General features: G+C 41.8%; 2 protein-coding genes and 1 long non-coding RNA gene across 8 annotated transcripts in view; 2 read left to right on the top strand and 1 right to left on the bottom strand.

The window, feature by feature from the left end:
- LOC108101127 (nicotinamidase) overlaps positions 1-12933 on the top strand; it is a 28709-nt gene extending 15776 nt beyond the window's left edge. Inside the window, exons 1-7 of one of the 3 annotated variants that reach the window (XM_017205353.1) lie at positions 511-592; positions 727-894; positions 1961-2147; positions 10372-10476; positions 11141-11275; positions 11358-11798; positions 12292-12933. In XM_017205353.1, coding sequence (XP_017060842.1) covers positions 809-894; positions 1961-2147; positions 10372-10476; positions 11141-11275; positions 11358-11798; positions 12292-12411 — 1074 coding nt within the window. In that variant the 5' untranslated portion in view covers positions 511-592; positions 727-808 and the 3' untranslated portion in view covers positions 12412-12933. Of the gene's footprint in view, positions 1-510; positions 593-726; positions 895-1960; positions 2148-10371; positions 10477-11140; positions 11276-11357; positions 11799-12291 lie in introns of those variants that run through there. The other 2 variants (XM_017205352.1, XM_017205351.1) reach the window with 2 other exon arrangements.
- Positions 12934-18461: 5528 nt separating this feature from the next.
- On the top strand, positions 18462-18964 carry LOC108101040. Its single transcript, XR_001772029.2, has 2 exons — positions 18462-18630; positions 18682-18964. It is a non-coding gene; the product is annotated as an uncharacterized LOC108101040 (long non-coding RNA).
- Positions 18965-22951: 3987 nt separating this feature from the next.
- On the bottom strand, positions 22952-23667 carry LOC108101039. 4 transcript variants are annotated; one of them, XR_001772027.1, is made up of 3 exons: positions 23445-23667; positions 23169-23387; positions 22952-23114 (listed from the first exon to the last, which is right to left on the bottom strand). XR_001772027.1 is itself a non-coding variant. In XM_017205210.1 (3 exons), exons 1-2 carry the CDS (start codon positions 23545-23547, stop codon positions 23221-23223), a joined length of 270 nt encoding a protein of 89 aa, XP_017060699.1. In that variant the 5' UTR covers positions 23548-23667; the 3' UTR covers positions 22952-23114; positions 23174-23220. The 4 variants fall into 4 exon arrangements, 2 of the variants coding, with proteins under 2 accessions (XP_017060699.1, XP_017060698.1); XR_001772028.1 differs by having other exon boundaries at positions 22952-23086; XM_017205210.1 differs by having other exon boundaries at positions 23174-23387.
- Positions 23668-24473: the final 806 nt, after the last annotated feature.

The raw sequence follows: 24473 nt of genomic DNA, 5'->3' as shown, positions 1-24473 counted from the left end.
CTTTGTACGTATACATTTTAATTTATATCAAGTTGTAGCTTTTAACGTATTTAATTAATATGTTACGCTGAAGGGAAACTAAATTAAATTAAATACGTTACTGCCGACAAAAAAAACTAAATTAAATTAATTAAACAAGCGCTGTTGCAGATTAAATTGACAAAAACCATATATAGATGTATTTGATTCTCAGTGTACACTGCGCACTTCTTTGATTAGGAAAAACGCCAGGTAATCGTCTGCGGGCGCCGCCACAAAAGCTTCGGTGGGCGGCGGAAAATGGTGGGAGTGCCCTGCCCGTATACGGTGAAAATCAAATAAATAAAATAAACCACAAGATGACGTCGTCGCCATGACAATGGCGCGGCCCAAAGATTGGGGCGTCGGGGATCGGCGGGCGGGCGGATCTGTTGTTTATTCGATAAATCTATGGGAAGGCAAGCGGCGCTTGGCCATCGAAAACGAGCTGAAAGAAGCGCGAAGCGAGGCAGCCGTTTTTCAGTAACTGGCAAGCGTTCGAGCTGAGCGGGCTAAGCCTGGCCCAACAAACAACAAGTGCAAATACAAAACAACAACAATATACAGCTAGTGAGTGAGTGAGTGGGCGGTGGGTGGTTGGGAGTTGGTAGTTGCCACCCTCAGGAAAATAGCTTTTCCAAGCAGTGTTTACGTGTGTGGCTCTGTGTGTGCGGTTGTTATTATTGATGGCTTCACTTTAACTTGCAGCTGGCTGCGGGAGCTTCATTAAGTGAGAGTTCGCTGCTGGATTTGTTGGCTTTGTTTGGACGTTGGCAACATCGTCGCCGTTATGGATTCACCTACACCGCCAATTGTCATCGAAGATTCAAACGGTTCAGCAATGGACGCCTGTTTCACGGCATTCGACAAAGACGGGTGAGTTGGCCCGCGACAAAAAAAAATATTGAACAATACAAAGAATTCATGATTTAATTCAATTATCTACACAAACAAATGGTCAACTATTTATAAATAAATCCTGTAATTATATAATCCCAAATAGAAATGCAAGCCATTTGTTTTTCTGTTTTTTGTACAATTATATAATTACCTTTATCATTTTATATGGGTTTGCTGAAATCTGTCACCACAAGCCACAAAGTAGATTATTTGGCAAAACAAATAATTCAATTTTGCTAAAATAAATTTAAAGCATATTTGGCTTAAATAAATAAATAACCATTTAAATATTTTTAGTTCCTGTTTGACAAATGGAATAATAATTTATTTTATAACATGCTGTCCAACATAAACTGGCATGCATTAATTTAAATTGACATTTAGAGCCTTTTTATATGGGAAATTTTTAAAGAGAATCAATAAATGCAAATGAGGTAAACCAATTTTGTTGCTTAAAAAACGGTATACCGTGATTTTTTATTTGGCTCCTAAAAATATCAATTGACAAATTAAATCGACCGCATAAATAAATTAATTTATTAATATGGTTAAGGCTGACCGTTTATAAAACTAGGTTATTTAAATCGTGCGTTTATTTGAGATAAACAAAAGAAATTTAATTTAATTTTATTCTTTATTTACAAAATTATAAGCAATTTTACAAAGCGGCTTAACTTTTATTAAACAAAAAAATGTGTAATAAAAATGGTTGCTTTACATTGTTTTCTTTATTTTAAAGGACATTAAAGGATTCATCAACCCATAAAAAATGTGATAAAATATGAAAAACATCTTAGAATTTATTTAAATACAAGTTTATGACCGGTTTTGCGTGTCACATAAACGAAAGAGTTAAGTTGAGAATAAACTTTAAGAGAGCACCCATTTGTGTTTAAAACCAACTTTATTAGTCTAATAAATGTGCTGCACATTTCTGCTATTATCTAAAGTAAATTACAAATTTCCCAGGGGTTGTTAATCTCTAAGCTCTGAGCTACACTTCCTGACATATTTTCTTAACCTTTCCCATCCTCCCCTGCAGCGATGACCGCTTGAACCTTGCCGAATTTTCGATAATCTGTCGAGCTCTGTTCCGGAACGACAAGGGACATATCTACGATGTGCCGCCCGAACGCCTCGAGCAGATATTTGCCGTCTTCGATACGAATGCCGATGGCTTCATCGATAGGGAGGAGTTTAAATTCTGTTGGAATCAGTGGATAAAAACGGTGAGTTCAGCGAGTCAGCCACATTTTCCCCATCCATGTTCCCCATCTCGGCTTGTCACTTTTTGCAGTAGTTATGAATTCTTGTTTTGCGGTTAACGTTTTGCGTTATTCAGTGATTCATATCCGGGGACTCGTAAAATCATAAAAAATGTGATAATAAAATATTTGTCAACATGTATACCCCCCGCTTACACACACACACAAGCACACACACACGGGCATGAAGCTAAAATTTGCAATCAAAGTGGCCGAGTACTCGGATTGTGTGTGTAATTCAATCCTGATCAGTCCCTCAGTTCCGAGAGTTGCGAGGGGGGTCCTTTGGCTGGGGGTTTTCGGGGGGATTTGGGGGGCTTGGGCAGAGGTAAAATGTCGCTTACAGCGAATGTCACACGTCATGGGGCTCCCAGGGATGCTTTCATCATCATTTCCACTCCGCAATTCGCATTTCGCGTTATACGTTGTACATCCCCGTTTCCACTCGCATTCGCATTCGCATTCCCATTTCCACTTCCATCATCATCATGATGGCGCTGGCCTGTCACGATGAGGAAGAATCAGCAGGCGGCGGGCATATGCAAATGTGATAATCCGATGCCGGGACTGCCTCACACAGATACACACACACACGCACACACACACCGCCACAGTGGCCAGACTCCGCACGTAAAGTGATAAAAACGCGTGACAAATAAAATGCCACAGAAACTGGGGTAGGCAACATTTCCCAGCCAAAGCAAAGCAGTCGGCGGTTGCATCCAACATCCCCAAGTCTTCTTCTTCACACAGCATATTAAAATAGAAATGGGCAAAAAATTTCAAATAATTTTATTGTTGTAGTCTGGTATGACTTTTCCACATCTCCATCCGCTTCACAACTTTGTTTGCCACAGTCGCTGCCATAAAATTGCGTACGTGATGGTACCAATTTGCAAAGACTTCTTTATTTATTGCGGCCTGCTTTAAGCTACTTGAAGCTGGGCAAGTTTTGAATTTTATTTGGTTTTTTTCCCTCGAGTGGAAATCAAAGTTCGACGAGGAATTTTCTCTCAAAAGTTTGTCTTGTTGATAAAACAATCTGAATAAAATTCTTGGTGAAATTAAATAGGAGAAAAAGAGGTATTAGAGGGTTTGAACCAAAGTCTTTATTAGATTGTACGTTTAATGCAGTTATCCTTTTGTTACATTTTCAATTACTTTGTTTTGTGTTACATTTTATTTATTCAAGATTGCAAGAGCTTAATATATACTTTAAAGTTCTTAAAGAATTTAGCTGAAAATGTTCCATACTTTAATTTCTTATGAATTGTTAAAATTTTGTAAAATCAAATGCACCTTAAGAAGTTTCACTTCCTAATTAATAAATACTCTAGTTTATTGTCACACATATTTAAGCGTAGAACAGAAAAAACTGCTGTTTAAAACTACTTCAATAATTAAATGTCCTCCGCATTTGTTTCGTGTGGCACGGTTCTACCGGCAGTCAAACTTTTGATGACAAATTTCCACGTGGTAATCAGCTTTTCACTCTGAATTTTGTTATGCCTTTCATTGAGTTTAAAACTAGTTTAACAAGGAGTTGTATTTTAAGGTTTATAATAAAATCAACAAAAGTTTAAAACACTATTGTTTAAACAATACTTGATAGGCTTTAATATTTAAAGCCTATTTTTTGAGTATTATGCCGTGCTATGGTAAACCATCAGTGTGTTTATTTATATGTACCACCTACCCGACATCGGCATCAACTTTGATAACCTGCTCTTAACAATCCACCCACAGCCACGTCCCCATTACGTATACGCATTGATGGCAGCTTATGTGTTGCCTGTTGAGTCCTGCCCTCCATTGTCACGCGACAAATTATTTCTGGAGCGGGGCGAAAGAATAATCATTTTATTTTTGATATGCCATTTAGCCCCGCCCACTGGCCGCCCCTTCCGCGTGCACACACCAAATTGTGTAATATTGTATAAAAAATTTATTAACGTATAAAAAGCAGAGCGAACGAAATCTTCCGGCAGCTGATATTGTAATAACGGCAACACTTAAAAAAATGACAGCCCCTAACGAAATCCTACTTACGCAGTCGCAGTTTTTGCACGAAAAATAAAATAAATTCAAGTGGGGCAGGATGGTAGAGGAAGAGAAAAATGCCGCCCCATAAAATTGACTTTTGTTTGTATTTCCGCATGAATTGCATAAATGGTAATTTTGCAGTTTAATGTTTGCCTAAAAGGGCGGGGCAGGGGAAATCAGAAAGAGAAACGCAACGCCAAAAAAAAAGGAAAAACAACAAACAAGCCGAAAAATTTGCATAATAAACAAATCAACTGACGGACGAGTGGAGGAGGTTGGGATGGTTGGATTGAGCTTAGAATTATGAGGATGAAACTTTGGCACACACAGACACAAATTAAATAAACGCATAAATAGAACATTAACGCCATAAATCATTTGCATCGGTCGCTAAATATTTTGCGGCTCCTGCGGCTGTCTGTTTATATTCGTACATTTGTGTAGCCCGTCCGGATGGGATTGCATTGAAATCGATTGAAGTTGCGGAAACGGAAATGGAAATGAAAGCAAATTTATGGAAATAATACGACCAAAGGACCATCGAGTGATTGCGCGTGTCCAGAATTCGTTTCATTGCGAAAGGTAGTCGCTGTCCATTATTTACCCCAATTTTGATTTACACACATAATTCAATATGACGCGCGCTTACGTTTTGATGTTTTTATTGCGTTGTTTGCATTCGGCCGAAAGTGCGTAATTTATGTGCTTAAATGTGCAGAAAATGCTTTTTTAACCAACTGCACACAGAGGCTCCATGCGAAAGTTGCCCCAAGCGTGAAATGCTGCGGCTTCCACGTTTTCTGGGCAGCCGTGTTTTTGACGAGGGACAAAACCTTGAGCTGAAGTTTTCGCTTTCGTTTGGTTTTGGGTTTGGGTTCCGTTACGGGTTGGGTTGGGTTCAGTTTTTTTGGGTCCCTTCGCTCTGCTTAAAATACTAATTGACAAAGGTGAAAGGACACATACAGCATTGCAGAGTTTTCCTGATAAACCCGCTGGCCTGGCACTTTATTTAATGCGAGTCTATGCCTTTTGTTCGTTCCCTCCTTTGACATTTTCGGCCCTCTCAATTGACTGCGAGCGGCTTTCTTTTCATGTACAAGTACATACCATTTTTTCATTTTTGGCTCCTTTGTTCGTAAATATTTCATTTCTTTAAACTGCTTTTATTTCTCGTATAATAAATTTATGGCCGCCTCTCACCTGCTCGTTTGCTCCTTTGTGGCCCACTCATACACACCCACCCATACACACACACATACGAAAGCGGGGGGTGGTGTGCAGTGGGTGTGGCAGCCATATATCATACAAGGCATCATCATATAGTTCATTGAACCCCCTGGCCATAAAGCAACTCAAAAATCTTCAACAGCTTTAAGTGTCTTACAATGTCTACCGTTAATCTTGGCCCCCACTTACGTACACACACACACGTACACTCGTAGCACACACATACAGACGCACATACACCGACACACAAACGCAGACAGTGTCGTTTATAATGTCTTCATTTATGGCACAAAATGTGGCACATTTTTTTGTGCTCAGTTACGCACCAACACCGAAAAAGACACGGCGAGTCCTCTATCTTCGCAGGCAGGAGAATTACAGTGAGTGCCAAAAGTCGCCTCACAACTTCTCTGCTCATCGAGCGGAAAATAATATCGTGCTATAAATTTCGCTCAGTTTTGCCCCGACCCCCCTCCTTTTGCCCGATTTTTCCGAGCTTAATTTTTGCTGGTCGCTGGCTGCTGGATTTTCCCCTGGCCGCCTCACCGTTGCTTCCACCGCCGACTGATGAAAGTTTAACGACCAAAGTTGACACGCTGCGGCGATTATTTAGAAAGTTAATGACTTATAACATACCCCAAAAAAAGTCGCAGGAAATGAACAGTAGGAGGAAATCAGAGGAGCGAGAGCTGGATGACCAAAGGAGCAGGATTCATTGATTTAGTGACCAGTCTGAGAGTTGGTTTTAGTTGATTGGACTTTATTGAAAAATGAGTCGCCATTTCTTAAGCTCTCGAACGGAATCAGCGAAAAAACACGATAAATGGAAGGTTAACTAGGGCGGCCCAATTCATCTCGGATCGAATGTAAATTTGTTGGCTTGCAATTCGATTTCCTTTTGATTGGGTGATCAGTGCTTTGGTCAGGTTTCTGTCTCAGTTAAATAATTATTTAAATCGATCAATATATAGTTTTAAAATTTTAAATTACAATCTTAGAATATATATTTTTTGTGATGAACACCATTTAGTAATTATACAGCTCATATTTTAAAAATATGAATATTAACATACTGTTGCGAATATTAATGCACAATTTTCTTAGCATATTTAATTAATCAGAATATATTGTAATTAAAAAATTCACTTTTTGAAATGCAATACATTTTTGGTGGCCACATTTTTTTGCTTAAATCTAATCAACCATTTTCCACTCTCACTGATACAATCTACTGGCAAAAACCATTCCAAACTTTTGCCTTGATCGAAATCGGCTCGGCAAAACAATTTCCCCTACAACCCATAAGTTCTGCCGGAATCCGAGCCACCTTAATCTCGATAGCCGGGCAAGTTCTGTGCGCTTATTTATAGTTAGTTTTCACTTCTTTTGGCGGCTGCAATTCCCACCTTTCGACTCCTTGGCCCGGCTGTCTGGCAGCCGCATAAATTGTATAATGTAATTTTCCAGCAACTGTCAGCCCCAGCCCGACTCCACCCACAAATCCACAAAACTGTCAGGACGATGAGGACTGTCTGCCTATGCCAAATATATCTCTGCATATATCTTCCCACACACTATAGATACGTTTATATATATATATATATATATGTATTTTGGGGGTCTCCGGCGACTGTCAGCCACCAACTTATGCAACAATTTCGGAGCGGAAATTGCTTTAGCACCTGCCTCCGCAGCGCTCCCCTCTCCATCGAAAGGTGTATGTTGCGGGGGATGTGTGTGATAGCAAATATATATAGACGGCATGTGGGTGTGTCTGGTCTGGCTTCAGCACGTTCGCCTTTTTGGCACATACTTCAATAGCAAGTTGGATTCCATTCGATTCGTGGCGCTCGTCTCGTCGTCACTCGTTTTCCCTGGCAACTTTTCTGCTGCCTTCTGTGCTCAGTGCTCTGTTTTCTGGCCCAAAACCCACACACACGCACACACACTCGAACACACTTGCACACACGCGGAGCGAACAGTTTGACAGTTTGTCTGCCTGGCTGAATCGAAGTTGGCCTGGCAGCCCGATTTGGGACTACTTTCCCACTACTGGTAGAGTAAGGTAACCCCAAAAAACGTCGTCGCTTTGGGTTTTACGGATTTTGAAATTTATTTGCCACCGAAATTGACTCGAACTTTCCCTGTGTTCGTGTGGATCTGGCAAAGTTATTCCTATAACTTGTTCCCTTTTGTTCGGCTTGAAGTGTAATTTGAATTTAAGATTTGCTGTGGTTACCGAAAGGTGCCAGCAACTCCAGCCCCCGAAAACCAACTCGGTCGCTGTGGCTATTCCCCTTTTCCTCGCTTCCTGCCCCTCAATAATTAATTTAACTGTAGCATATTTGTGGACGGGGGGCAGCATCATCAGAGATTCATAGTTTTACTTTAAATTAAGATGCTGATTTCCGGGGGGCAGAGTCGAAACTGCCTGGTCGAAACAAAGGCCCAGAGGTCAGTTGTTTATATTGGCCAGAAGTCGGGGGTTTGGGGCGCGTGTTAATTTGCCAAGTTTTGCAGCAGCAGGACGATGATGGGCGGTGATGATGAGCTCGAGCGAAGAGGAGCAGGATCCTCTTTAGCAGTAGCATCTGCGCCAGATGGCTCGTAATTGGAAGCCTGCCTCTGATTTCTTGAGGTGAGCGAGGAGCAACTTGATGTGCAAATTGCGGCTGACTAACGGGGCTCTGGCCTGCCGTTCGAAGCCTTTTGTGGTTTTAGCCGTGTTTGCCCCCAGTTATTAACTCGGCTCAGCTCCTTGGCTTGTCTAATGTGTCTGGCTTAATTGTTTGGAGTTGGGTTTGGCTTGGGCTTGAGTTTGGGCTCGGGTTCGGTCAAATGATTTGTAGTTGAATTAACAAGGACCAAGTTGCCTCGGGGGTTGTCTGCTTGATTTTGATGCGAGATAGTGCTCAGTGACGGAACAACGTGGCGTATGAGCAACCAGTTCTGGCTAAAATATTTCCCTCGGGAAGGAGTTATTGTCGTATTAGCTGCAGATCCTGCCGCTGGTCTTATCCCGGGCATTTAATCTTCCCGGGCATTCCCTGAACCCAAATTACCCAACACTTCCTTTCACTTAGAACACTCCGCTCGGCTTCCAACCGGCACACACGAACTTGGCTAAATTGATACATTAACTACCTTGATCCGGCTATTATCTGGCTGCATCTCCGCTGCTTCCCCTTTCCCGGCTGGAAACTATTCTCAAAATGTTGAGAATGTTCGCCATGTAAATGTAAATCACTTCCTCTCGACTCGAGACTCCTCCATCCGCCATCGCCCTCCGTCGTCTCCGTTCGCCGCTCCTCTGGCAACCAAAGTGGTTGCATCCCAGTGGCAACTGCGACTGCCAACATGGTGATAAATCATCAACTGCTTAAGCGCTGTCGCCCCGCTGCCCAGTTTCCCCGGGTTCACCTGCTCGTGGCTCCTTGCAGCTGCAGCTCACGTTCCAGCGCTTTAAGGCATTTAGCTGGATGACATATTTTAAATGCCCTGCCAGCCCAAACAACACAAATCAAAAGGAGTAGGAGAAGGAGGAGCAAGAGCAGCAGCAGGTTGAGGATGGAGGATGGAGGAGCACCAGGAGCAGGAGCTGCAACTGCGTCTGTGTTTGCGCATAGATCATAATCATTCATAATCAGCGTGCACATAAATAACAAATTAAAAGCGCTTCACTAATTTTAAATATGCTCGAACATAATCAGCTTACAGTGAGCCACAAGGATGGGACTGAAGGATGGGGGCGAGGATGCGGATGGGAATGGGAATGGGGATGTGGATGAGCGGCAGCAGGAGCAACGGGATCAAGGGGATGAGCATGAGGATGAGCACGGGGCTGTTGATGATGCTTTCGCCACTGTTGATGATGCCGCTGCTCCTGCTGCCAGTCAAGATAGCAATGACAACCTAACGAGCTGCTCCCCGCCTTGTGTGTGTGCAAGTGCACGTGTGTGTGTGTTTGTCAGTGCCTGTGCGTGTGTTTGTGATAGAAATTTAGATGCTCTTCCGAAAAGGATATCATTAAGAGCGAGCAAATAAAATCACCGAGTTTGAATGGAAGCAAATACAGTTTTCTTTATTATCGAAGTATTAAAGATAGTTTTTACAGAAAGTATATCTAACATACGACTTTAAAATTTTTAAAATTTGTGTTAAAGTAATTTTAAATAATTCTTCTTAAATGAAAGCAATAACATCTTTAAAGAAGATTTTGCATTTAATGCTATTTTGGTTAAGGAATAAATCCTGCTATTAAATCATGTGTACACTATTTTCCATGACTATTATTCAACTTGTATTAAAAAAGTTATTAATTTTCAATAGTTTATATATATTTTAAAATTTTTTTTTCGCCTAGCTATAACCAAAACATTTTCTATTTTAAAAAGTGTAATCACAATTCGTAATATCTTCTGCAGGTGCTTCAAGATTTCTATTTTTCCTTATTCCTCAATTTTTTGACTGGCTTTTACTTCATTTAAAACGCATTTATAACGCTGGGCGGCGAAAAAAGAAACTCATCAGCCGACGGAGAGCGCGCACACACACACACTCCGATACACACGCACACGCTAATGCAGAGGGCTCATATATGTATACAAATTTTCTTTTTAGCTTTTCATGTTTGTGCTCTGGGTACTTTGGATCCCGTTCCATCCCGTCCCCCGCCCCCTCGCCCCCCATCCTTCACCTTTCACCCCGCTTCCCGCACCGCCTTTGTGGCGTCTGCTTCACTTATTTTGCCCATACAATTTTTCTTACAATTTTCTTTCATTTTTCTGTTGTCCCTGCTCCTGTTTTCCTTTCCTCACGATTCTTTATTTTTTTTTTCGTTTTACTTTTCGTGGCTGCTCATGTTTCCCGCTGTAACATTTTCGTGATACTCACCATCTCCTTTTTCTCGTCCTGGCAGATTGTGCGACCGGTGAACGCGTTCCTCATTGTTGATGTACAAAATGATTTTATAAGTGGTTCCTTGGATATAAGTAATTGCAGTGCACAGCAGCAAGGACACGAGGTGAGCTCCGGAGTCACAAGTGGGCGGGGATGGTGGCTGGGTGGTGGTTAACTTGGCAGCAACCTGGCCAGCAGCTTAGCCCCGACAGGTGCGGTAAGCGGCGGCGACGGAAGGACATAAAAACGTAAAGCGTAACGAGAAATGAAAATGAAGGGCCAGGACCGGGGAGTCAAAGTCATTGCCGCTCCAGATGATGAGGATAAGCCGGTTGAGGCGGTGGGGCAGCTCTGCATGTCAGATACTTTGGGGGATACGAGGAGTGGGAATGGCAGAGGGGGTCGGGGGAGGGGGTCGGAAGAGAAGAAGAACGGGAGTGCAGAGGCGGAAGCGGATATGCTTTACTTAAGTCGCTTCCGCGCTGCGACACACGCCGGAAGTCGGACGTCGAGATCTCTCGCTCGCACTTGCACTCTATCTCTCTTTCCCTCTCTCTCCTTCTCTATCTCTCTCCTGGCCGCCCCCTTGAGTGCCACGCCCATTCCATTTCCATTTCCATCTGGCAACTGACATGGCTCTGCGGCTGGTACATGAAAATTTGTCAAAATTAATAACACGCACTTCCGTCTCGTCGCTTTACGGACTCCTCTTGTCGGTTCTCAAGTTGAACGTTGGGCGGAAAGTGGCATGGCTCCCGCTTAGAATCAGCATCTCCCCCTCATTTCAGATACTGGAGCCCATTAACAAGCTGCTGGATACGGTGGACTTTGATGCCGTCTTCTACTCCCTGGACTGGCATCCCAGCGATCACGTTTCATTTATTGATAATGTCAAAATGCGTCCCATGGACGAGTCCTCCTCGGTAAGACGTCGATGGTAATTGAACGGAAGTGCCTCCTACTTAACAGGCATCCGCTTCCCCATCCCCCCACCCTCTCCTTTAGCTGGATGCGGACTCCGCCCAGGTGTTCGATACGGTCATCTTTGCTGGACCGCCGCCCATGAAGCAGCGTCTGTGGCCGCGCCACTGCGTCCAGGATTCCTGGGGAGCCGAGCTGCACAAGGACCTCAAGGTTGTGGACCACGGCATCAAGGTGTATAAGGGCACCAATCCGGAGGTGGATTCTTATTCGGTCTTTTGGGACAACAAGAAGCTATCGGACACCACGCTGAACGCCCAGCTGAAGATGAAGGGCGCCACGGACATCTACGTCTGCGGATTGGCCTACGACGTTTGTGTGGGTGCCACCGCCGTGGACGCCCTGTCCGCCGGATACCGCACCATCCTCATCGACGACTGCTGCCGCGGCACGGATGTCCACGACATCGAGCACACCAAGGAGAAGGTCAACACCAGCGACGGAGTAATAGTGCACACTAATGAGGTGAGAGTTTGCTAGGCGATGTAAAGTTGATTTCCTAGACCAAAAAAACCTTCATTATATATGGCTTTAAGTTGTTAATTAGAGTATTTGTAAATCTTAAAGGTGTAAATTAATACTAAAGTAGAACTAATTTTTTTCGAAAGTAGAGGATCAAACTGACGTTGATTTAAGTAACAAACTTGCATCAAATAGCCCTTCCTTTTATTTTTGCCGGTAATATTGCTAAGTTCGGTTCAACATTTTTAACATTCAGCAACATATTTATTGTCTTTTCAAATCCATTAATAATATACACAAATATTTCCAATTGAATTAAGTTTAGTTATTCATGGCTCATATCTAAAACTTCTTGTAAGAACCTCCAATTTTGTAAGATAATGTTTTGTGATGCAGTCTTCACATATATCATTTTTTTATTTCAATTTTCAAATTTAATTTAATTTTTCAAGAGCAACATGGAAGTAATATTATATTTTGTTACTCTTTTTTCTAGGTTAAGGCCATGGCCGAGGGCCGAGATCGTCGTCCCGAACTTGGCTACAAGCTGGCCATGGAGTTGAAGAGTCCCGACTCGGTTCTTTCGCAACGCAACGGATTCAGACCCACATATTAAATCCCAACATCACGCTAGGCTTCTTTCATGGACACAACAAAAAAGACAAAAGGCTTTTAAGTAGTCAACGGTTAGAGCGATTTGATTAGAATAGATTAGAACACCTGTGAAGTGCCTGCGTAGTTTGGCTAGCTTTTGCTAAGAACATTCTAGAATTGGTAAACTCTTTTTTAAGCCTGTTATCCATGTGGATTTTACATGATATTACAGTACTAACAACAATCGTAAACGAAAAGTGCAAAGTTCTTGCCTACGGAGATAATGAGGTAAATCAAATGACGTTCAAGTATTACCGAGCTCTCTCTATAACCCAAGCACCTTAAATACAATTCAAGAGCAACAAAGGTTCTTAATGTTGTGCGCTGCACCTGTTTGAATTAACTTGATATTATATACAACCAACAAATATATAAGTAGACAACATTATTTATTTTAAAACAAAATATAACTGCTTCAGTGAGAAATATTATATGTACTTAAAAACGTTGAAATGGAATAAAAGGATGGATATATGAAAGACAATTTAACGTATAATTATTTGGAGGTGATTCTAAGATATCTTTACTATTATATTATCTTTTAGCAAAAACTGTATTTCGATTAATAAAATGTTAATATGAGCAGTAGGTTAATCTCTTACACCTTAGGAGATGTCCTCCTTATCCAGCTTATTGAATATCTGTCAAATCAGTGTCCAAGTTAAGCCATTTGCGGATCTCATCGAAGCCGGAGAAACCCAATTTTCTTCTCTCCACTTTGTCAGTACTTCTGACGAATGAATATATGCGTGTTTCCTTTAAGTGAATCGCAAGTTGAAAGGCAAAAACTTCAAAACAAACCGTATAAATGTCCTGGCCGAAAGTGTGGCACAGACTGTTAAACGTTTTTTCGTATGTGTGTTTTTTCTGGTTTTATTTTCCGAGCTACTCGAAGAGCTCAGGAGTAGCACGAGGAAAACAGAAATAACAATCCATGCAGCGTTTAAAGAAACTTTTCTGTTTTATGTGTCTGTGTTTTTTCCCCTCCCTTTCCCGCCAGAAAGGTTTTTGTTTTTGACCAATTTTTTTTTTTTTTTTGCTTTTGTTAAAGACAAGGAATGGGCAGGAGAAAGTTCTCGGCTGTTACTTTTCGAGCAGGGGACTAAAACCAACTTTAAATTTATTAACACCCAGCTGCTAAAAATGGGAAGAGTGGGCGTGGATGCATTGTGCCCAGTGTAAAGTGCAAACTTTTTATTTTCCACATTTCAGCATATTTTCCATTTGGCAAATGGGCGAGCCAGTGTGAGAGTCCGAGTCTGGCCAAGTTTTATGGTAAGCACTCCCCCCAGAATCCGCCGCCCGTGTGGTTTCCCGCACCACTGCTAAGCACTGGCTTTTGGTCTTTTATTCGGATCGGGAACAGAGCCTCAAATCGTTTACCTTTTGTGGCGTCGTCTGCCGTAGACAATGAACTTTAGCTCCGGCTCCAGTTCCCAGAATGAGACTGCGACTTACACTTGTACTGAGAGAAATGTTAATATCACATTCGGTTAACATTTTATGCGAGTTTACCCTTTCTGAAGTTTTTATCTGGTCTGAGAAAACTCAGTGCTCATTTGTAGATCGGTTTATTTCTTTAACATATGTTACAAACTTTATCCATTAAAGTTTATTAAACTGGGAAAAATAGTTTTATTTTTGAGTCGCAATTATAAAGCTAATACTTTGTCAATTTAAATTCAAATATAAGACATATATGGATTATCTTTTTCTAAAACAATTTAAATGCTAGAATACGAGGCTCAAAATATTAATTGAAATATTTAAAAAGAACTCGTGCATTAATTACTTGTGCTGAGACTGTTGAGATTTATCATAAAGATAAATTAAAGAAATATATAAATTTTTAAATGGATTAATACTTAAGTTTTCAGCTGAAGTTTTTACAGCATTTAGGTTACATCAGATATCTTTTTTATCGTAATTTATGTTTTGAAACATAAAAATATTGAAGCCACCGGGACATAATTTTCTGTGCACCGAACTTTTGTTGTCATGCCCTGTTGTTGAGGTCCTGTTTTTAGCTGGCGATGGCGATGGAGATGGAAATGGCGGTGGTGGCAGCGGCGTCTCTTGCGGTCGTGCCACTGAAATCCACACGCTGCCAGCTGTCAGCGGCACTGGAAAATGTTCCACTCACACACCAGCAGCAGTAGCAGCAGCAGCCACACACGCATACGAGCACGTGGAGGGGGAGGGGAAGGGGAGGGGGTAAAAAAAAGGAGGAATCGCTGATGAAAATTGCTTGCAAGTGGTTTCTGTTTCTGTGTCTCTGGCTCTGACTCTGCCAGCCCTTTTGCCATGTAATGGTCTCTCGTTTTGCTTGTAAAACTTTTGGATTATTGTCAGGCACACATAGGCATTTTCACACACACACACACACTCACAGAAACACTCACACACGTGGGCTGGCCATTTGCCAAGAGGCCGGGACTTGGACACGGCCTGGGGACTAAGGACTAAGGACCACGGACTACGGACTGCGGAGCACGGACCACGGACTACGAAAAGCGGACTACGAAAAGCGGAATACGGAATACGGAATACGGACACGGACATGAGCGCTCCGTTCGCGTTTTGCTCTTAACAGCAAATTCTCGCATATTTTTCTCCGCTTCTCGGGTTCTCTTGCACTCTCACTCTATATATCCATCTATCTATCTATCTGACGCTGCTGCTGCGTAGGCGTCGCCATTTTGTCCATGACCTGGAACTGCAGATTCAACTTGAGTGTCTGTGTATGTGTGCTAGTGTCTGTGTGTGAGTTAAGATTGTGTGCGTGTGGGTGTGCGAGGCGAATGCAGATGAAGCCGGGAAACTCAAAAGCTGGGAAGCCGGAGAGAATCCCCAGCTGCTTTCTGCAGGCGACTGGCTGACTTGTAGCTTGCACTTGGGCGCTAAGCTGGCTGTTCGTGGTCGAAGGGGGCTAAGACCACTATGTTGCGCCTGGGAGATCTTAATCGGTTCGACGGGGTTAAGCCAGCAAAACAAACTTACAGTGCCTTCGGGAAACTGGCCAAAAGTCCTTTAATATAAGGTGCGCTATTCGCTTTAGTTACTTTTAAGCATTAACTTTAAGAAACTCACTTTGACTATCTGAGGAACTAAATCTCCGTTAAAATGTTTTGGTTTTGTTAAGAGAATAAAAGTTTATTGCACTTGTAACTGTAATATTTCAATTACCAGTAAAATCAACTTGAAAACTATAATGTATAAATTGAGAAACAATAAGCATAAATATGACGGTAAAACGTAATATAATATTATTAAAGACTCTTGGCTCTTTCTACAAAACAAATCTGTTTTACATGAAATGCAAAACTTTGAAAACTTTATTTTTTAATACCACTAAATTCTTAAAGTAAATATGCAAACATTTTCACTTCAGGTAGCGCGTTTCCAACTAAAACAAATTAGCTTGCCAGCGGAATGATATACAAACAAACCGAGTTGCCAGCGAAATAACATAAATTACCGTATTGTTGGCTTAGCCCCCTCAAACTTTCATCTTCACGAAAATGCAGCGCTCACAACAACAAAATCAGCTGGCACAATAACTACAAAGGCGATAACAACTAAAACAACAACCGGGCTTAACTGGGGAAAGCCTGTCTGTTCCCATTTTTCGGGGAGGGGGAGTGGCAAATTAGTTTTTCAGTTTTCAGGGCTGCCAGCGAAAACCTTATTGAAATTATAATTTATTTATTAGCGTTAGCAGCCGTTGGAAGAGCGGAAAGGTGGGGGGTTGTGAATAAACTGAAAATGTCAAACCAATTTGCTGCGGAAAATTTCGGTCGCTGATTAGATTGGATGCCATGGCCAAAAGTTTTAATTATGAATATGAAAAATTTCGTGCACTCTTGTCTGGCGAAGCGAGTTGTAATTAAATTTTTGCACAGGTAAACGAAGTTTTTCCACGGGGAGCTGGGAAAATCTTGCCTTGCTCTCTTTGCTAATGTTGTTGTTGTGGCGTTCATAACTGATTTAGCGACAAATATGCTGGAGCCGAAGGTGAAAGCTGAAGCTGCAGCTGCTGCTGCTGCAGCTGAGTTGTGGGTGGCAAAGTTTCGAGCGTCGTTGCACGGGTCGTATGCGCAATGTTTTTCCGCCACTGGGCGAAAAGGGGAAATGCAGACAGGAAGTTGTTGCTCCGGTTTCCCCGGCAACTCCTTCGCCGCACTGCCTTGATAATTCTAATGCAGTCAAATGAGTTTGCCACGATGGCTGACTGACTGACTGGATGACTGGCTGGAGAGATAGAAAGTTTTGGGCTCCGTTTGTGCATTTGTGCCGGATGTGATTATGAGGTTTTCATATTACAAATATGTGCGTCCCTTTCTTGGCAAGTGTGTGGCAATAAAATGCTTTACTGATTTGCAAAGTTTTGTCATTAAGCACACTTGCTGCTAACGCCATAACGTTGCCCTGATTACAGTTTAGAATTTCACAAATATTTGCCAATGCCAGCCAGCGTTTCATCTTTCGCTCCGGCTGGCTGACTGGCTGGCTGGCTGGTGGCTTCGTTATTTATTTATTTGCTGTTTGTTGGCTTACTTGATTATTTGCCATTTTCCATGCATGACAGCGTGTTAAAATTTGTCGACAGATTTATTGCAAAACTCCAGAACGTATTTAACGAATGCTCTTTCCTGAGTGCCACTAAAATCAATCAATCGCAAGCGATTTAATTGTCCGACAGCCGTCATTGTGCGGGATAATTGGCAAAGCGGGGAGAAAAGTTTTTGGAAAATTCCTCGCAGGCGAGAGAAACGACTAATGAATCATCCAAATTGATTTGGCAATATCAGCTGAGCCCCATAAAAATGAAACTTAAATACCGAAAAATGTGCGTGCTTCTTTGGCAATCAGCCATTTACTCCTAACGAATTAGGGATAAAAAACATAGCCATGTTGGGCGGTCATAAATAGGCTTCGTGAATCGGCCCCTTGGGGAACATGCGTCGTATAAGTGATATTTATACCCTTGCAGAGCAAAAGGGTATTATAATTTCAGTCAGAAGTTTGCAACGCAGTGAAGGAGACACCTCAGACCCCATAAAGTATATATATTCTTGATCAGCATCACCATCTGAATCGAAATATGTATGTACGTCTGTCCGTCTGTCCGTCTGTCCGTCTGTCCGTCTGTCCGTCTGTCCGTCTGTCCGTCTGTCCGTTTCCGCGCAAACTAGTCTCTCAGTTTTAAAGCTATCGTGCTGAAACTTTCCCAAAAGTTGTATAGTTGTTGCACGCAGTATATAAGTCGGAACGGGCCGGATCGGCCGACTATATCGGATAGCTCCAATACAAGAGAATGAAATTAAAAATTCTCACTCTGTTGTTTTTGATCAGATCGACTTGAATTCTTCAAGATGGCGTTTTCTAACTGTTATTGAATTTCGGATTAAATTTGAACAAAATCGGATAACTCTATCATATAGCTGCCATAGGACAGATCAAAAAATATATATAGAATTAATGGAAATAAATTGATAGCATCGTTGTTTTTTATCCCACGAGCATGATTTTTTGAATATCAAGTTTTTTAACAACCCTTATATTGAGAAAAAAGTTTCATAAAAATCGGACAACTATATCTTATAGGTGCCATAGGAAAGATCGAAAAATCTATATAGAAATAACGGAAATAAAATTATAACATCGTTGGTTTTTATTTGATAAGCATGATTTTTGAAATTTAAAGTTTTCTAACGACTCTTCAATTACGAATTAAATTTGATGAAAATCGGACAACTATATCATATAGCTCCCATATGATCTATAGTCGAAAATATGAAAAATGAATAGAAAAATCGTCTTAGCTTCGATGTTGTTTAGCGGTTATGTATTTTTTTCGCCATATTTGATGACTGCAAGGGTATATAAGCTTCGGCTTGCCGAAGCTAGCTTCCTTTCTTGTTTTTAATTACATTCAAAACGCTTTGCGAGTGCGCTGCGTGCGGAAAATTCGCTTTTAATTGCCCCAACAACAAATGCTTGCGACTCGTTGCCCCAAAGACTCTGCCGAAAATTCAATCGGAAAGTGTCCCCAAAGCGGAGGAACTCGAAACTAGAAACTCTTACTCCGGCACAGATGGAAGTATCCTTCGGAAATGAAAATTTAATTAATGCCACCACTAAAAACCAGAAAAACCAGAACTCGCTGGGGATGGGGATGGTATGGCAGGGAAAATTCTAAACTAATATGGAAAATATTTTGTATTTGCAGCAAAACTTTTCCACCAGCTGCGGCCACCAGAAGCGGAGCAAAAGCCAGATAAGATGGAAGGAGAGGGAATGTGGGAATTGTGTCTGGAGGATTAGGCGCACATATGAGATTCGAGCATGGCAGAGCTTAAATGTCACAGCGGAGTCATTAGTATGCAGAGATAAAACAACAACTAAGCACAGTTTTCATACAAATCATATTGCCTTGAGAAGGTCATATTTAATCAGATGCAAAAGAATTTCAAACTACTAATAAATGAAAAGTTAACAGAATTTTTAATAAATAAGTTGAAATAGTTTTGTATGGATAGAAATAAAGAATTTTCATTACGTTTATGGGAAAGTGATCGTTTAGTTTAATGACTCATTCTTAAAAGTACTTCTAGAATTTATTGCAAAACCACAAATATTTTTCACTGTGCAGCAAATATGATCTCGAAGACCTCAAGTGGCTAATAATGGCGATAACAATCCAATAGAGTGCAGTTTAGAGGCGGTGGCAAACAGTTTTCGCCAGATGACTAAGGTCAGACCGCACTGTTCAATTAAATTGAATGTCTAGTCAAATTTTGCGGCATTTAAGCGAAAATGGAACGAAATTAGCGCCCAAAGCGAGTGGAGCGGCGGGAGACAAATGAAAAGGCATTTAAAATGTCAACACGACCGCAACATCGTGTGCGAAATGGTCAGAAAAGGTGTATATGTATGTGAGCGTGCATGTGCAAACGAATAAGTATGGATGTATGGGTGTCTGCTGTATGGAGTTTGGGTGTATGGGTGTATGGGTGTATGGCTGTGTGTTTGTGTGCGAATCCTACAACAGCAACAACGACTTTGCGGTTGCACAAAAGTAAACCAAAGTGACACAGAGTCAAAGGTGAGGGCTAAACGGGTTTTTGGGGTTCGGGGCCCGGAACGCTTAAATGCTTGACCACGAAAAGGCCATTAGAAAATGGTCGCAAATGTGTGCGAGTGTGTGTGTGTGAGTTCCGGGGGCAAAAGCCATCTCCGGGTGACAGTTGGAAATTAGGCAAAAGCCAACCCGAAAGACAAAAAAAAAATAATCCAAGAACTCCGGCCACAAAACGTTTGCCAACACGTGTAAACTTTGGCAAGTTTTTCCACCAAGGCTGAATGCTCAAGGTGTGTCTGTGTTTGTGTGTTTCTATGAAGCGGATGGACATCTTGTCACAGAAATGACGACGAGTCCCACACCGTCACCCTGCAGAACTCGTTAAACTTTAATTCAAAAACTTTAATATTTTGCCAAATATTATTCCCACTTTCACTTGAAAAGGGACAATTTTAGTGTCAGTCGCAGAGGGACTGAGTTTGGGGTATTTTTAAATTGCTTTTATTAAAACCCTTATCTAAATATGACTAGTTTTATATATTTTCTTGTTTTATATAAAATATAAATATATATAAATATAAGCCAGTTTACTTGGCTCTTTTTTAACAGAGTATTTCTAAAAGGAACAAACATTAAATGGGATATTTCGAAAGAGAAGAGGTAAATAAATGCTAGATCTTTAAGATCTCTATAAATGTTAAGAGCTTTTTTTCGCATTCTTATTTGCACATCAATTTTGTTTAGATTTTAATGCAATTGCTTTAAAGTTAACTGTAGTCCGCTGACAAGCGAAATGTAACTGGCCTTGACGAACTCAAGAATCCAACAGAGTCACGCTCTGATTCCCAACCGAAACGACAATGCACACACCTGGATTCCCGTATTTTGGTTTACGGGTATAATCTCCTGCCGCATTGCCGTTGAATGTGTAATAAAGCACATGACTTTGGTCTTTTATGGCCTGGCCGTGTTAAATTTGGCCGCCGCAGCTCACCTTGAACCCAAGGAACAATGACCAAAGCAAACGTGGCTGCCTGATTCTCCGTTGACGTGAATGTGGCTCCCGGTGCTTGGCCACAACGACAACAATGTGCAACAATTAAATGTCAAACAGGAGCTTTTGATGGACGCTTAAAATCACTGCATCTGTCAGCTGACACTGAGGCTGGCTTCGTTCTGTGGCCATCGTCGAGCGAAGGGTGGATATCTGTGTAGGTGGGGGTGCTCGGAGGGTCAAAGGGGCAGCGGGGTAGGAGGTTACAGGGGGGAAAGTACAAGTCACGGAACGGCCACACAAGCACGGGAACACCGGCGCACAAAGGCAGCCACATACGATGGCGGAGCAGGTGCTCATAGCGTTTAAAATGTACACCCATAAACAAAAGTGCAAACAAAGCCATAAACAAGAGGAGAGCTTCGATGGTGGAGGATGAAGAGGGTGGCAAAGGGAGGTGGGAGGGGGCAAACTTTCAGCCCACCCATGTAGTGGGTCCTTTGCCAGGACCCGCCGATGTCGTTCGTTAGTTTCGCTGCCTGCCAGTTTTCCTGCGACACTGACTTACTGCGCGGCCAAAACTAATTTAAATTTCAGTTTACTTTGCAAATCTGATTTTGGGATATGCACAGGTGATAGGTAAGCCCATTTAGTTAAAGGTCAAGCCTGGATATATTTGGTTTGCACAGGAAATTGGAAAAACTATTAAAAGCTAACTATTACACTTAGGAGCTCACATTTAGTTTTTGAACAGATGTAAAACAATATGCGGATTATTAAAATTTTATCGTTATGAAATTTATAATCATTAAAAAATTATCACAGCTTCTAAAAGTTTTTGAAATACAGAAATTTATCCTTGATCTAAAACCGTTTGTTATTCGAAATACATTTTTAAGATATTATTAATAATTACATTACATTTTGGTTATCAATGTCATTCAAGACCTAATAAAATCTTAGACCAAATGAAAACAAAATAAATAACAATTATAGCAGTATCTACACAATTTAAATTCACATTTATTTGATTATTAATTGATATTAAAATAAGTAAATACTTAATTCCCTTCGGGTATTGTTATGAAATGAAATAAATACCAAACCGTAATCGGTCATTAGTTTAAATATTAATATTATATAACATGATTTTCAAATGTGGCTTTACACTAGTTTTTGGTCAGCCCGAGGGCACTGTGCTCGTAAACACCGCTGGCAGCCAGCGAACGACATTGAATGTCTGGGCCGACAGCAACCCCTTTCATCCCCCTCCATGTCACGCCCCCTGTACCCCCTCTACCATCCACTGCCCTCACTCCACTCCCTTCCGGTCGCTGGTTTGCTCCGCTCACAGTTTGTTGGCTTTGCTTTGTGACGGGCTTCTGTTGCCGGTTCGCAGCGTTCTAGCGGCCATGGAATTCACGGGACTCGCCAAAGGATGGCATCAAGCAGTGGAGCAGGAGGTGGATCTGCAAGTGGAGGAGGTGGCCTCCAGGATCCAGGATCCCGGGCTGAAGCTGGAGTTGGAGCAACCGAAGGCAAAGGGCCTGTCAGCGTTTTCTGCGCTGCGCTTTGTTTTTAATACGTGTACGTGGTGGCATCGTTTATTATTATTTTTTGTGTGTTGCCATCGGAGGGACCGAAGGACATCCCTGCGTATACGTAATATTCAATGCATGCTGTGTGTAAGTATGAGTGTGAGTGTGTGTGCGAGTATATAACCCATGGGTCCATGTCACGCACACATTAGAAGGTAAACACGCGTTTCGCCACACGATGCATAAACATTTGGACATTCCATTCGCCCCAGCCATTTTCCCAGCCAAGTCGAAAGGACCTGCGTGTGCGGCATCGTTGTGTTGCGAACTAAATTAAATTTTTACATCAACATTTGCGCTTCATTAGAGATGGGAAAATGGCATTGAGTGTGTGTGGTGTGGTGGGAGGGGAAGGGGAAGGGGGAGGGGGAAACCCCCCCGCGTGTGGGACAATGCCAAGTGTTGCGCGTCGAGTGCCCCCGGTGGGAATGGATTGGGCTAAGCAGTCCCAGGCCCAGACAAATGAGTTGCGAGTGTTATTGGTGGGGAAAATGGCAAAGCAAACTCACTAAATTAGCCAAGGGCCTTCCGGGCAGCGGGGGTTGCTTTGGCCAGGAGGATGCTGGCCAGACAGAATGTTAAACTTATCGCAGGCATAACGATTCAATTGATGGACCAGTGAACTGATAGTCGGCCAGATAATTGGATAGAGCTGGATGTGAGTGACAAGAGGAGGGGGAAGCACTGCGAGGAAAGTCCATGGAGGGAAATGGTTAAGAGATACACAAATAATTAAGGTGTCACTTTACTTTTACACGAACACAAAACTGTTCTGTTGGGATTTTAAGGATGCTCTATATGGTTAAATAAAAAGGATATACAAAAATTAAAAATTTATAATAAGTTTGTGCAATTGAAGTGGAATAAATAATTTTGAGCGCCTATCGGACAATTAAATGAATAATACATTTTCAGTAAATTACAGAAAATTTAGAAATCCCCATTTCCGCAATAATAAGTTCTGTTGATTTTCCAGTGATTTAAATGTCCTACGAAATGATGCATTTAATACAAGGTATGAGTTGCAATAGAAATCGGTGTACCAGACCAGGCTAGTTAGCTCTAGATGTCGAAAGTTCCGGATCCGAGAGACCGTCACTCGATATAGACCAATTCATCCGCCTGATTTTTTACCTGGATCGAGGGCATGCAGCAAACTTTCCGCTTGTTGATGCACGTGGTTCGATGGCGACTCAGGAACTTCTCCTCGCAGTTCCACACCTCCAGGCAGGATCCACCCTCCAGATAGCAGCTCACAAGATCTGGAAGGGTTTTTAAGTCAAGAATGGTACCAAATGGAGAAGCAGTACCACACTTACGTATCTGTTTGGGGTGCATGTACGTGAAGTAGCCGCCAACGGCTAAACCCAAAACAAATAAAACGAACAGAATCACAACGCATGGCAAATGGTTATATCGCATCTTTGAAAGAACCAAATCCTCTACAGATCCCCGATCTGCCTGTCGCTCAACGAACTTTGTAATAGGCGGCCTTAATTGTGTTCCGAAATATCCGAATATACTTCCAAATTGAAAGCTATCTCCTTGCCACTCCAGGCGAAAGGAAGTGAATGGAGCGGCAACAAAAAAGCCGGCCGACGATTATGCTCTGAAGTGCCCCGCCCCGCTAAGTGAGTAAGTAAATTATTATGATAATGCGCTTTTCGAGCGCGGAGTGCAGTCTATGGGCAATGTTAAATTGAAACTTCTTAATTAAAAACTTGCTGCATAAAAACCAGCAGCAGCAAATCGCGGAGAGATGCACTGCGGAAAAGGTTCGTTATAGCAAAGAAGTAAATAATTAAAGCAAAAAAAAGAACCTAAAATAATATGGTTTAAATTACTTTTAAATTAGATTTTTACATTTTTTTTTGCCAGATGTGCAGAGCTTCTATGTTAATTATATTTTTAGGAGATATGCTTTGCAAGAAATAACACTTCATGCTGAAACAAAGAAGGCCCAACTAAGAAAATTAATATTAGAATATATTCACTAATATTTTACAATAATTATAATTTACACACAAAAGTTTCCTCTTCTGCAGCATCCTGCAAAACTTTAAGGAAGATTTTCCTTGAAGGCGGTTACTTTTCGCACCAAATAATCACATAACTCGTATTTAGATAGCGGTAATCCTTATTTTTAATTTCGAGTGTAAGGGAGGGGGAGGGATAAGGGGGAGGGGAAGGATGGGTCCTCGGGACACCTCCGCTGCCTGCAAATCAGTGTGAAGCAAAATAAACCGCTTAAGGACTTGCGACTTGGCTGCGCGTTGGAAATAACAAGAAAACTGCCCTCCAGCCAGAGTCTGCAGGTTGGGGCTGCGAAAAGTGTGGGAAAAATCGGG

The sequence above is a fragment of the Drosophila ficusphila genome, unplaced genomic scaffold, assembly GCF_018152265.1.
Source record: "Drosophila ficusphila isolate 14025-0441.05 unplaced genomic scaffold, ASM1815226v1 contig_791, whole genome shotgun sequence".
In the NCBI taxonomy this organism is placed as follows: domain Eukaryota; kingdom Metazoa; phylum Arthropoda; class Insecta; order Diptera; family Drosophilidae; genus Drosophila; species Drosophila ficusphila.
The sequence above is the reverse complement of the archived record's forward strand: the minus strand, read 5'-3'. Positions and strand labels throughout refer to the sequence as shown.

Coding starts and splice junctions, on each gene's coding strand:
- LOC108101039 (XM_017205209.1), bottom strand. CDS start 23,547: ATGCGATATAACCATTTGCCATGCGTTGTGATTCTGTTCGTTTTATTT. Junction 23,388..23,444: donor CATGCACCCCAAACAGATAC/GTAAGTGTGGTA, acceptor AAACCCTTCCAG/ATCTTGTGAGCTGCTATCTG.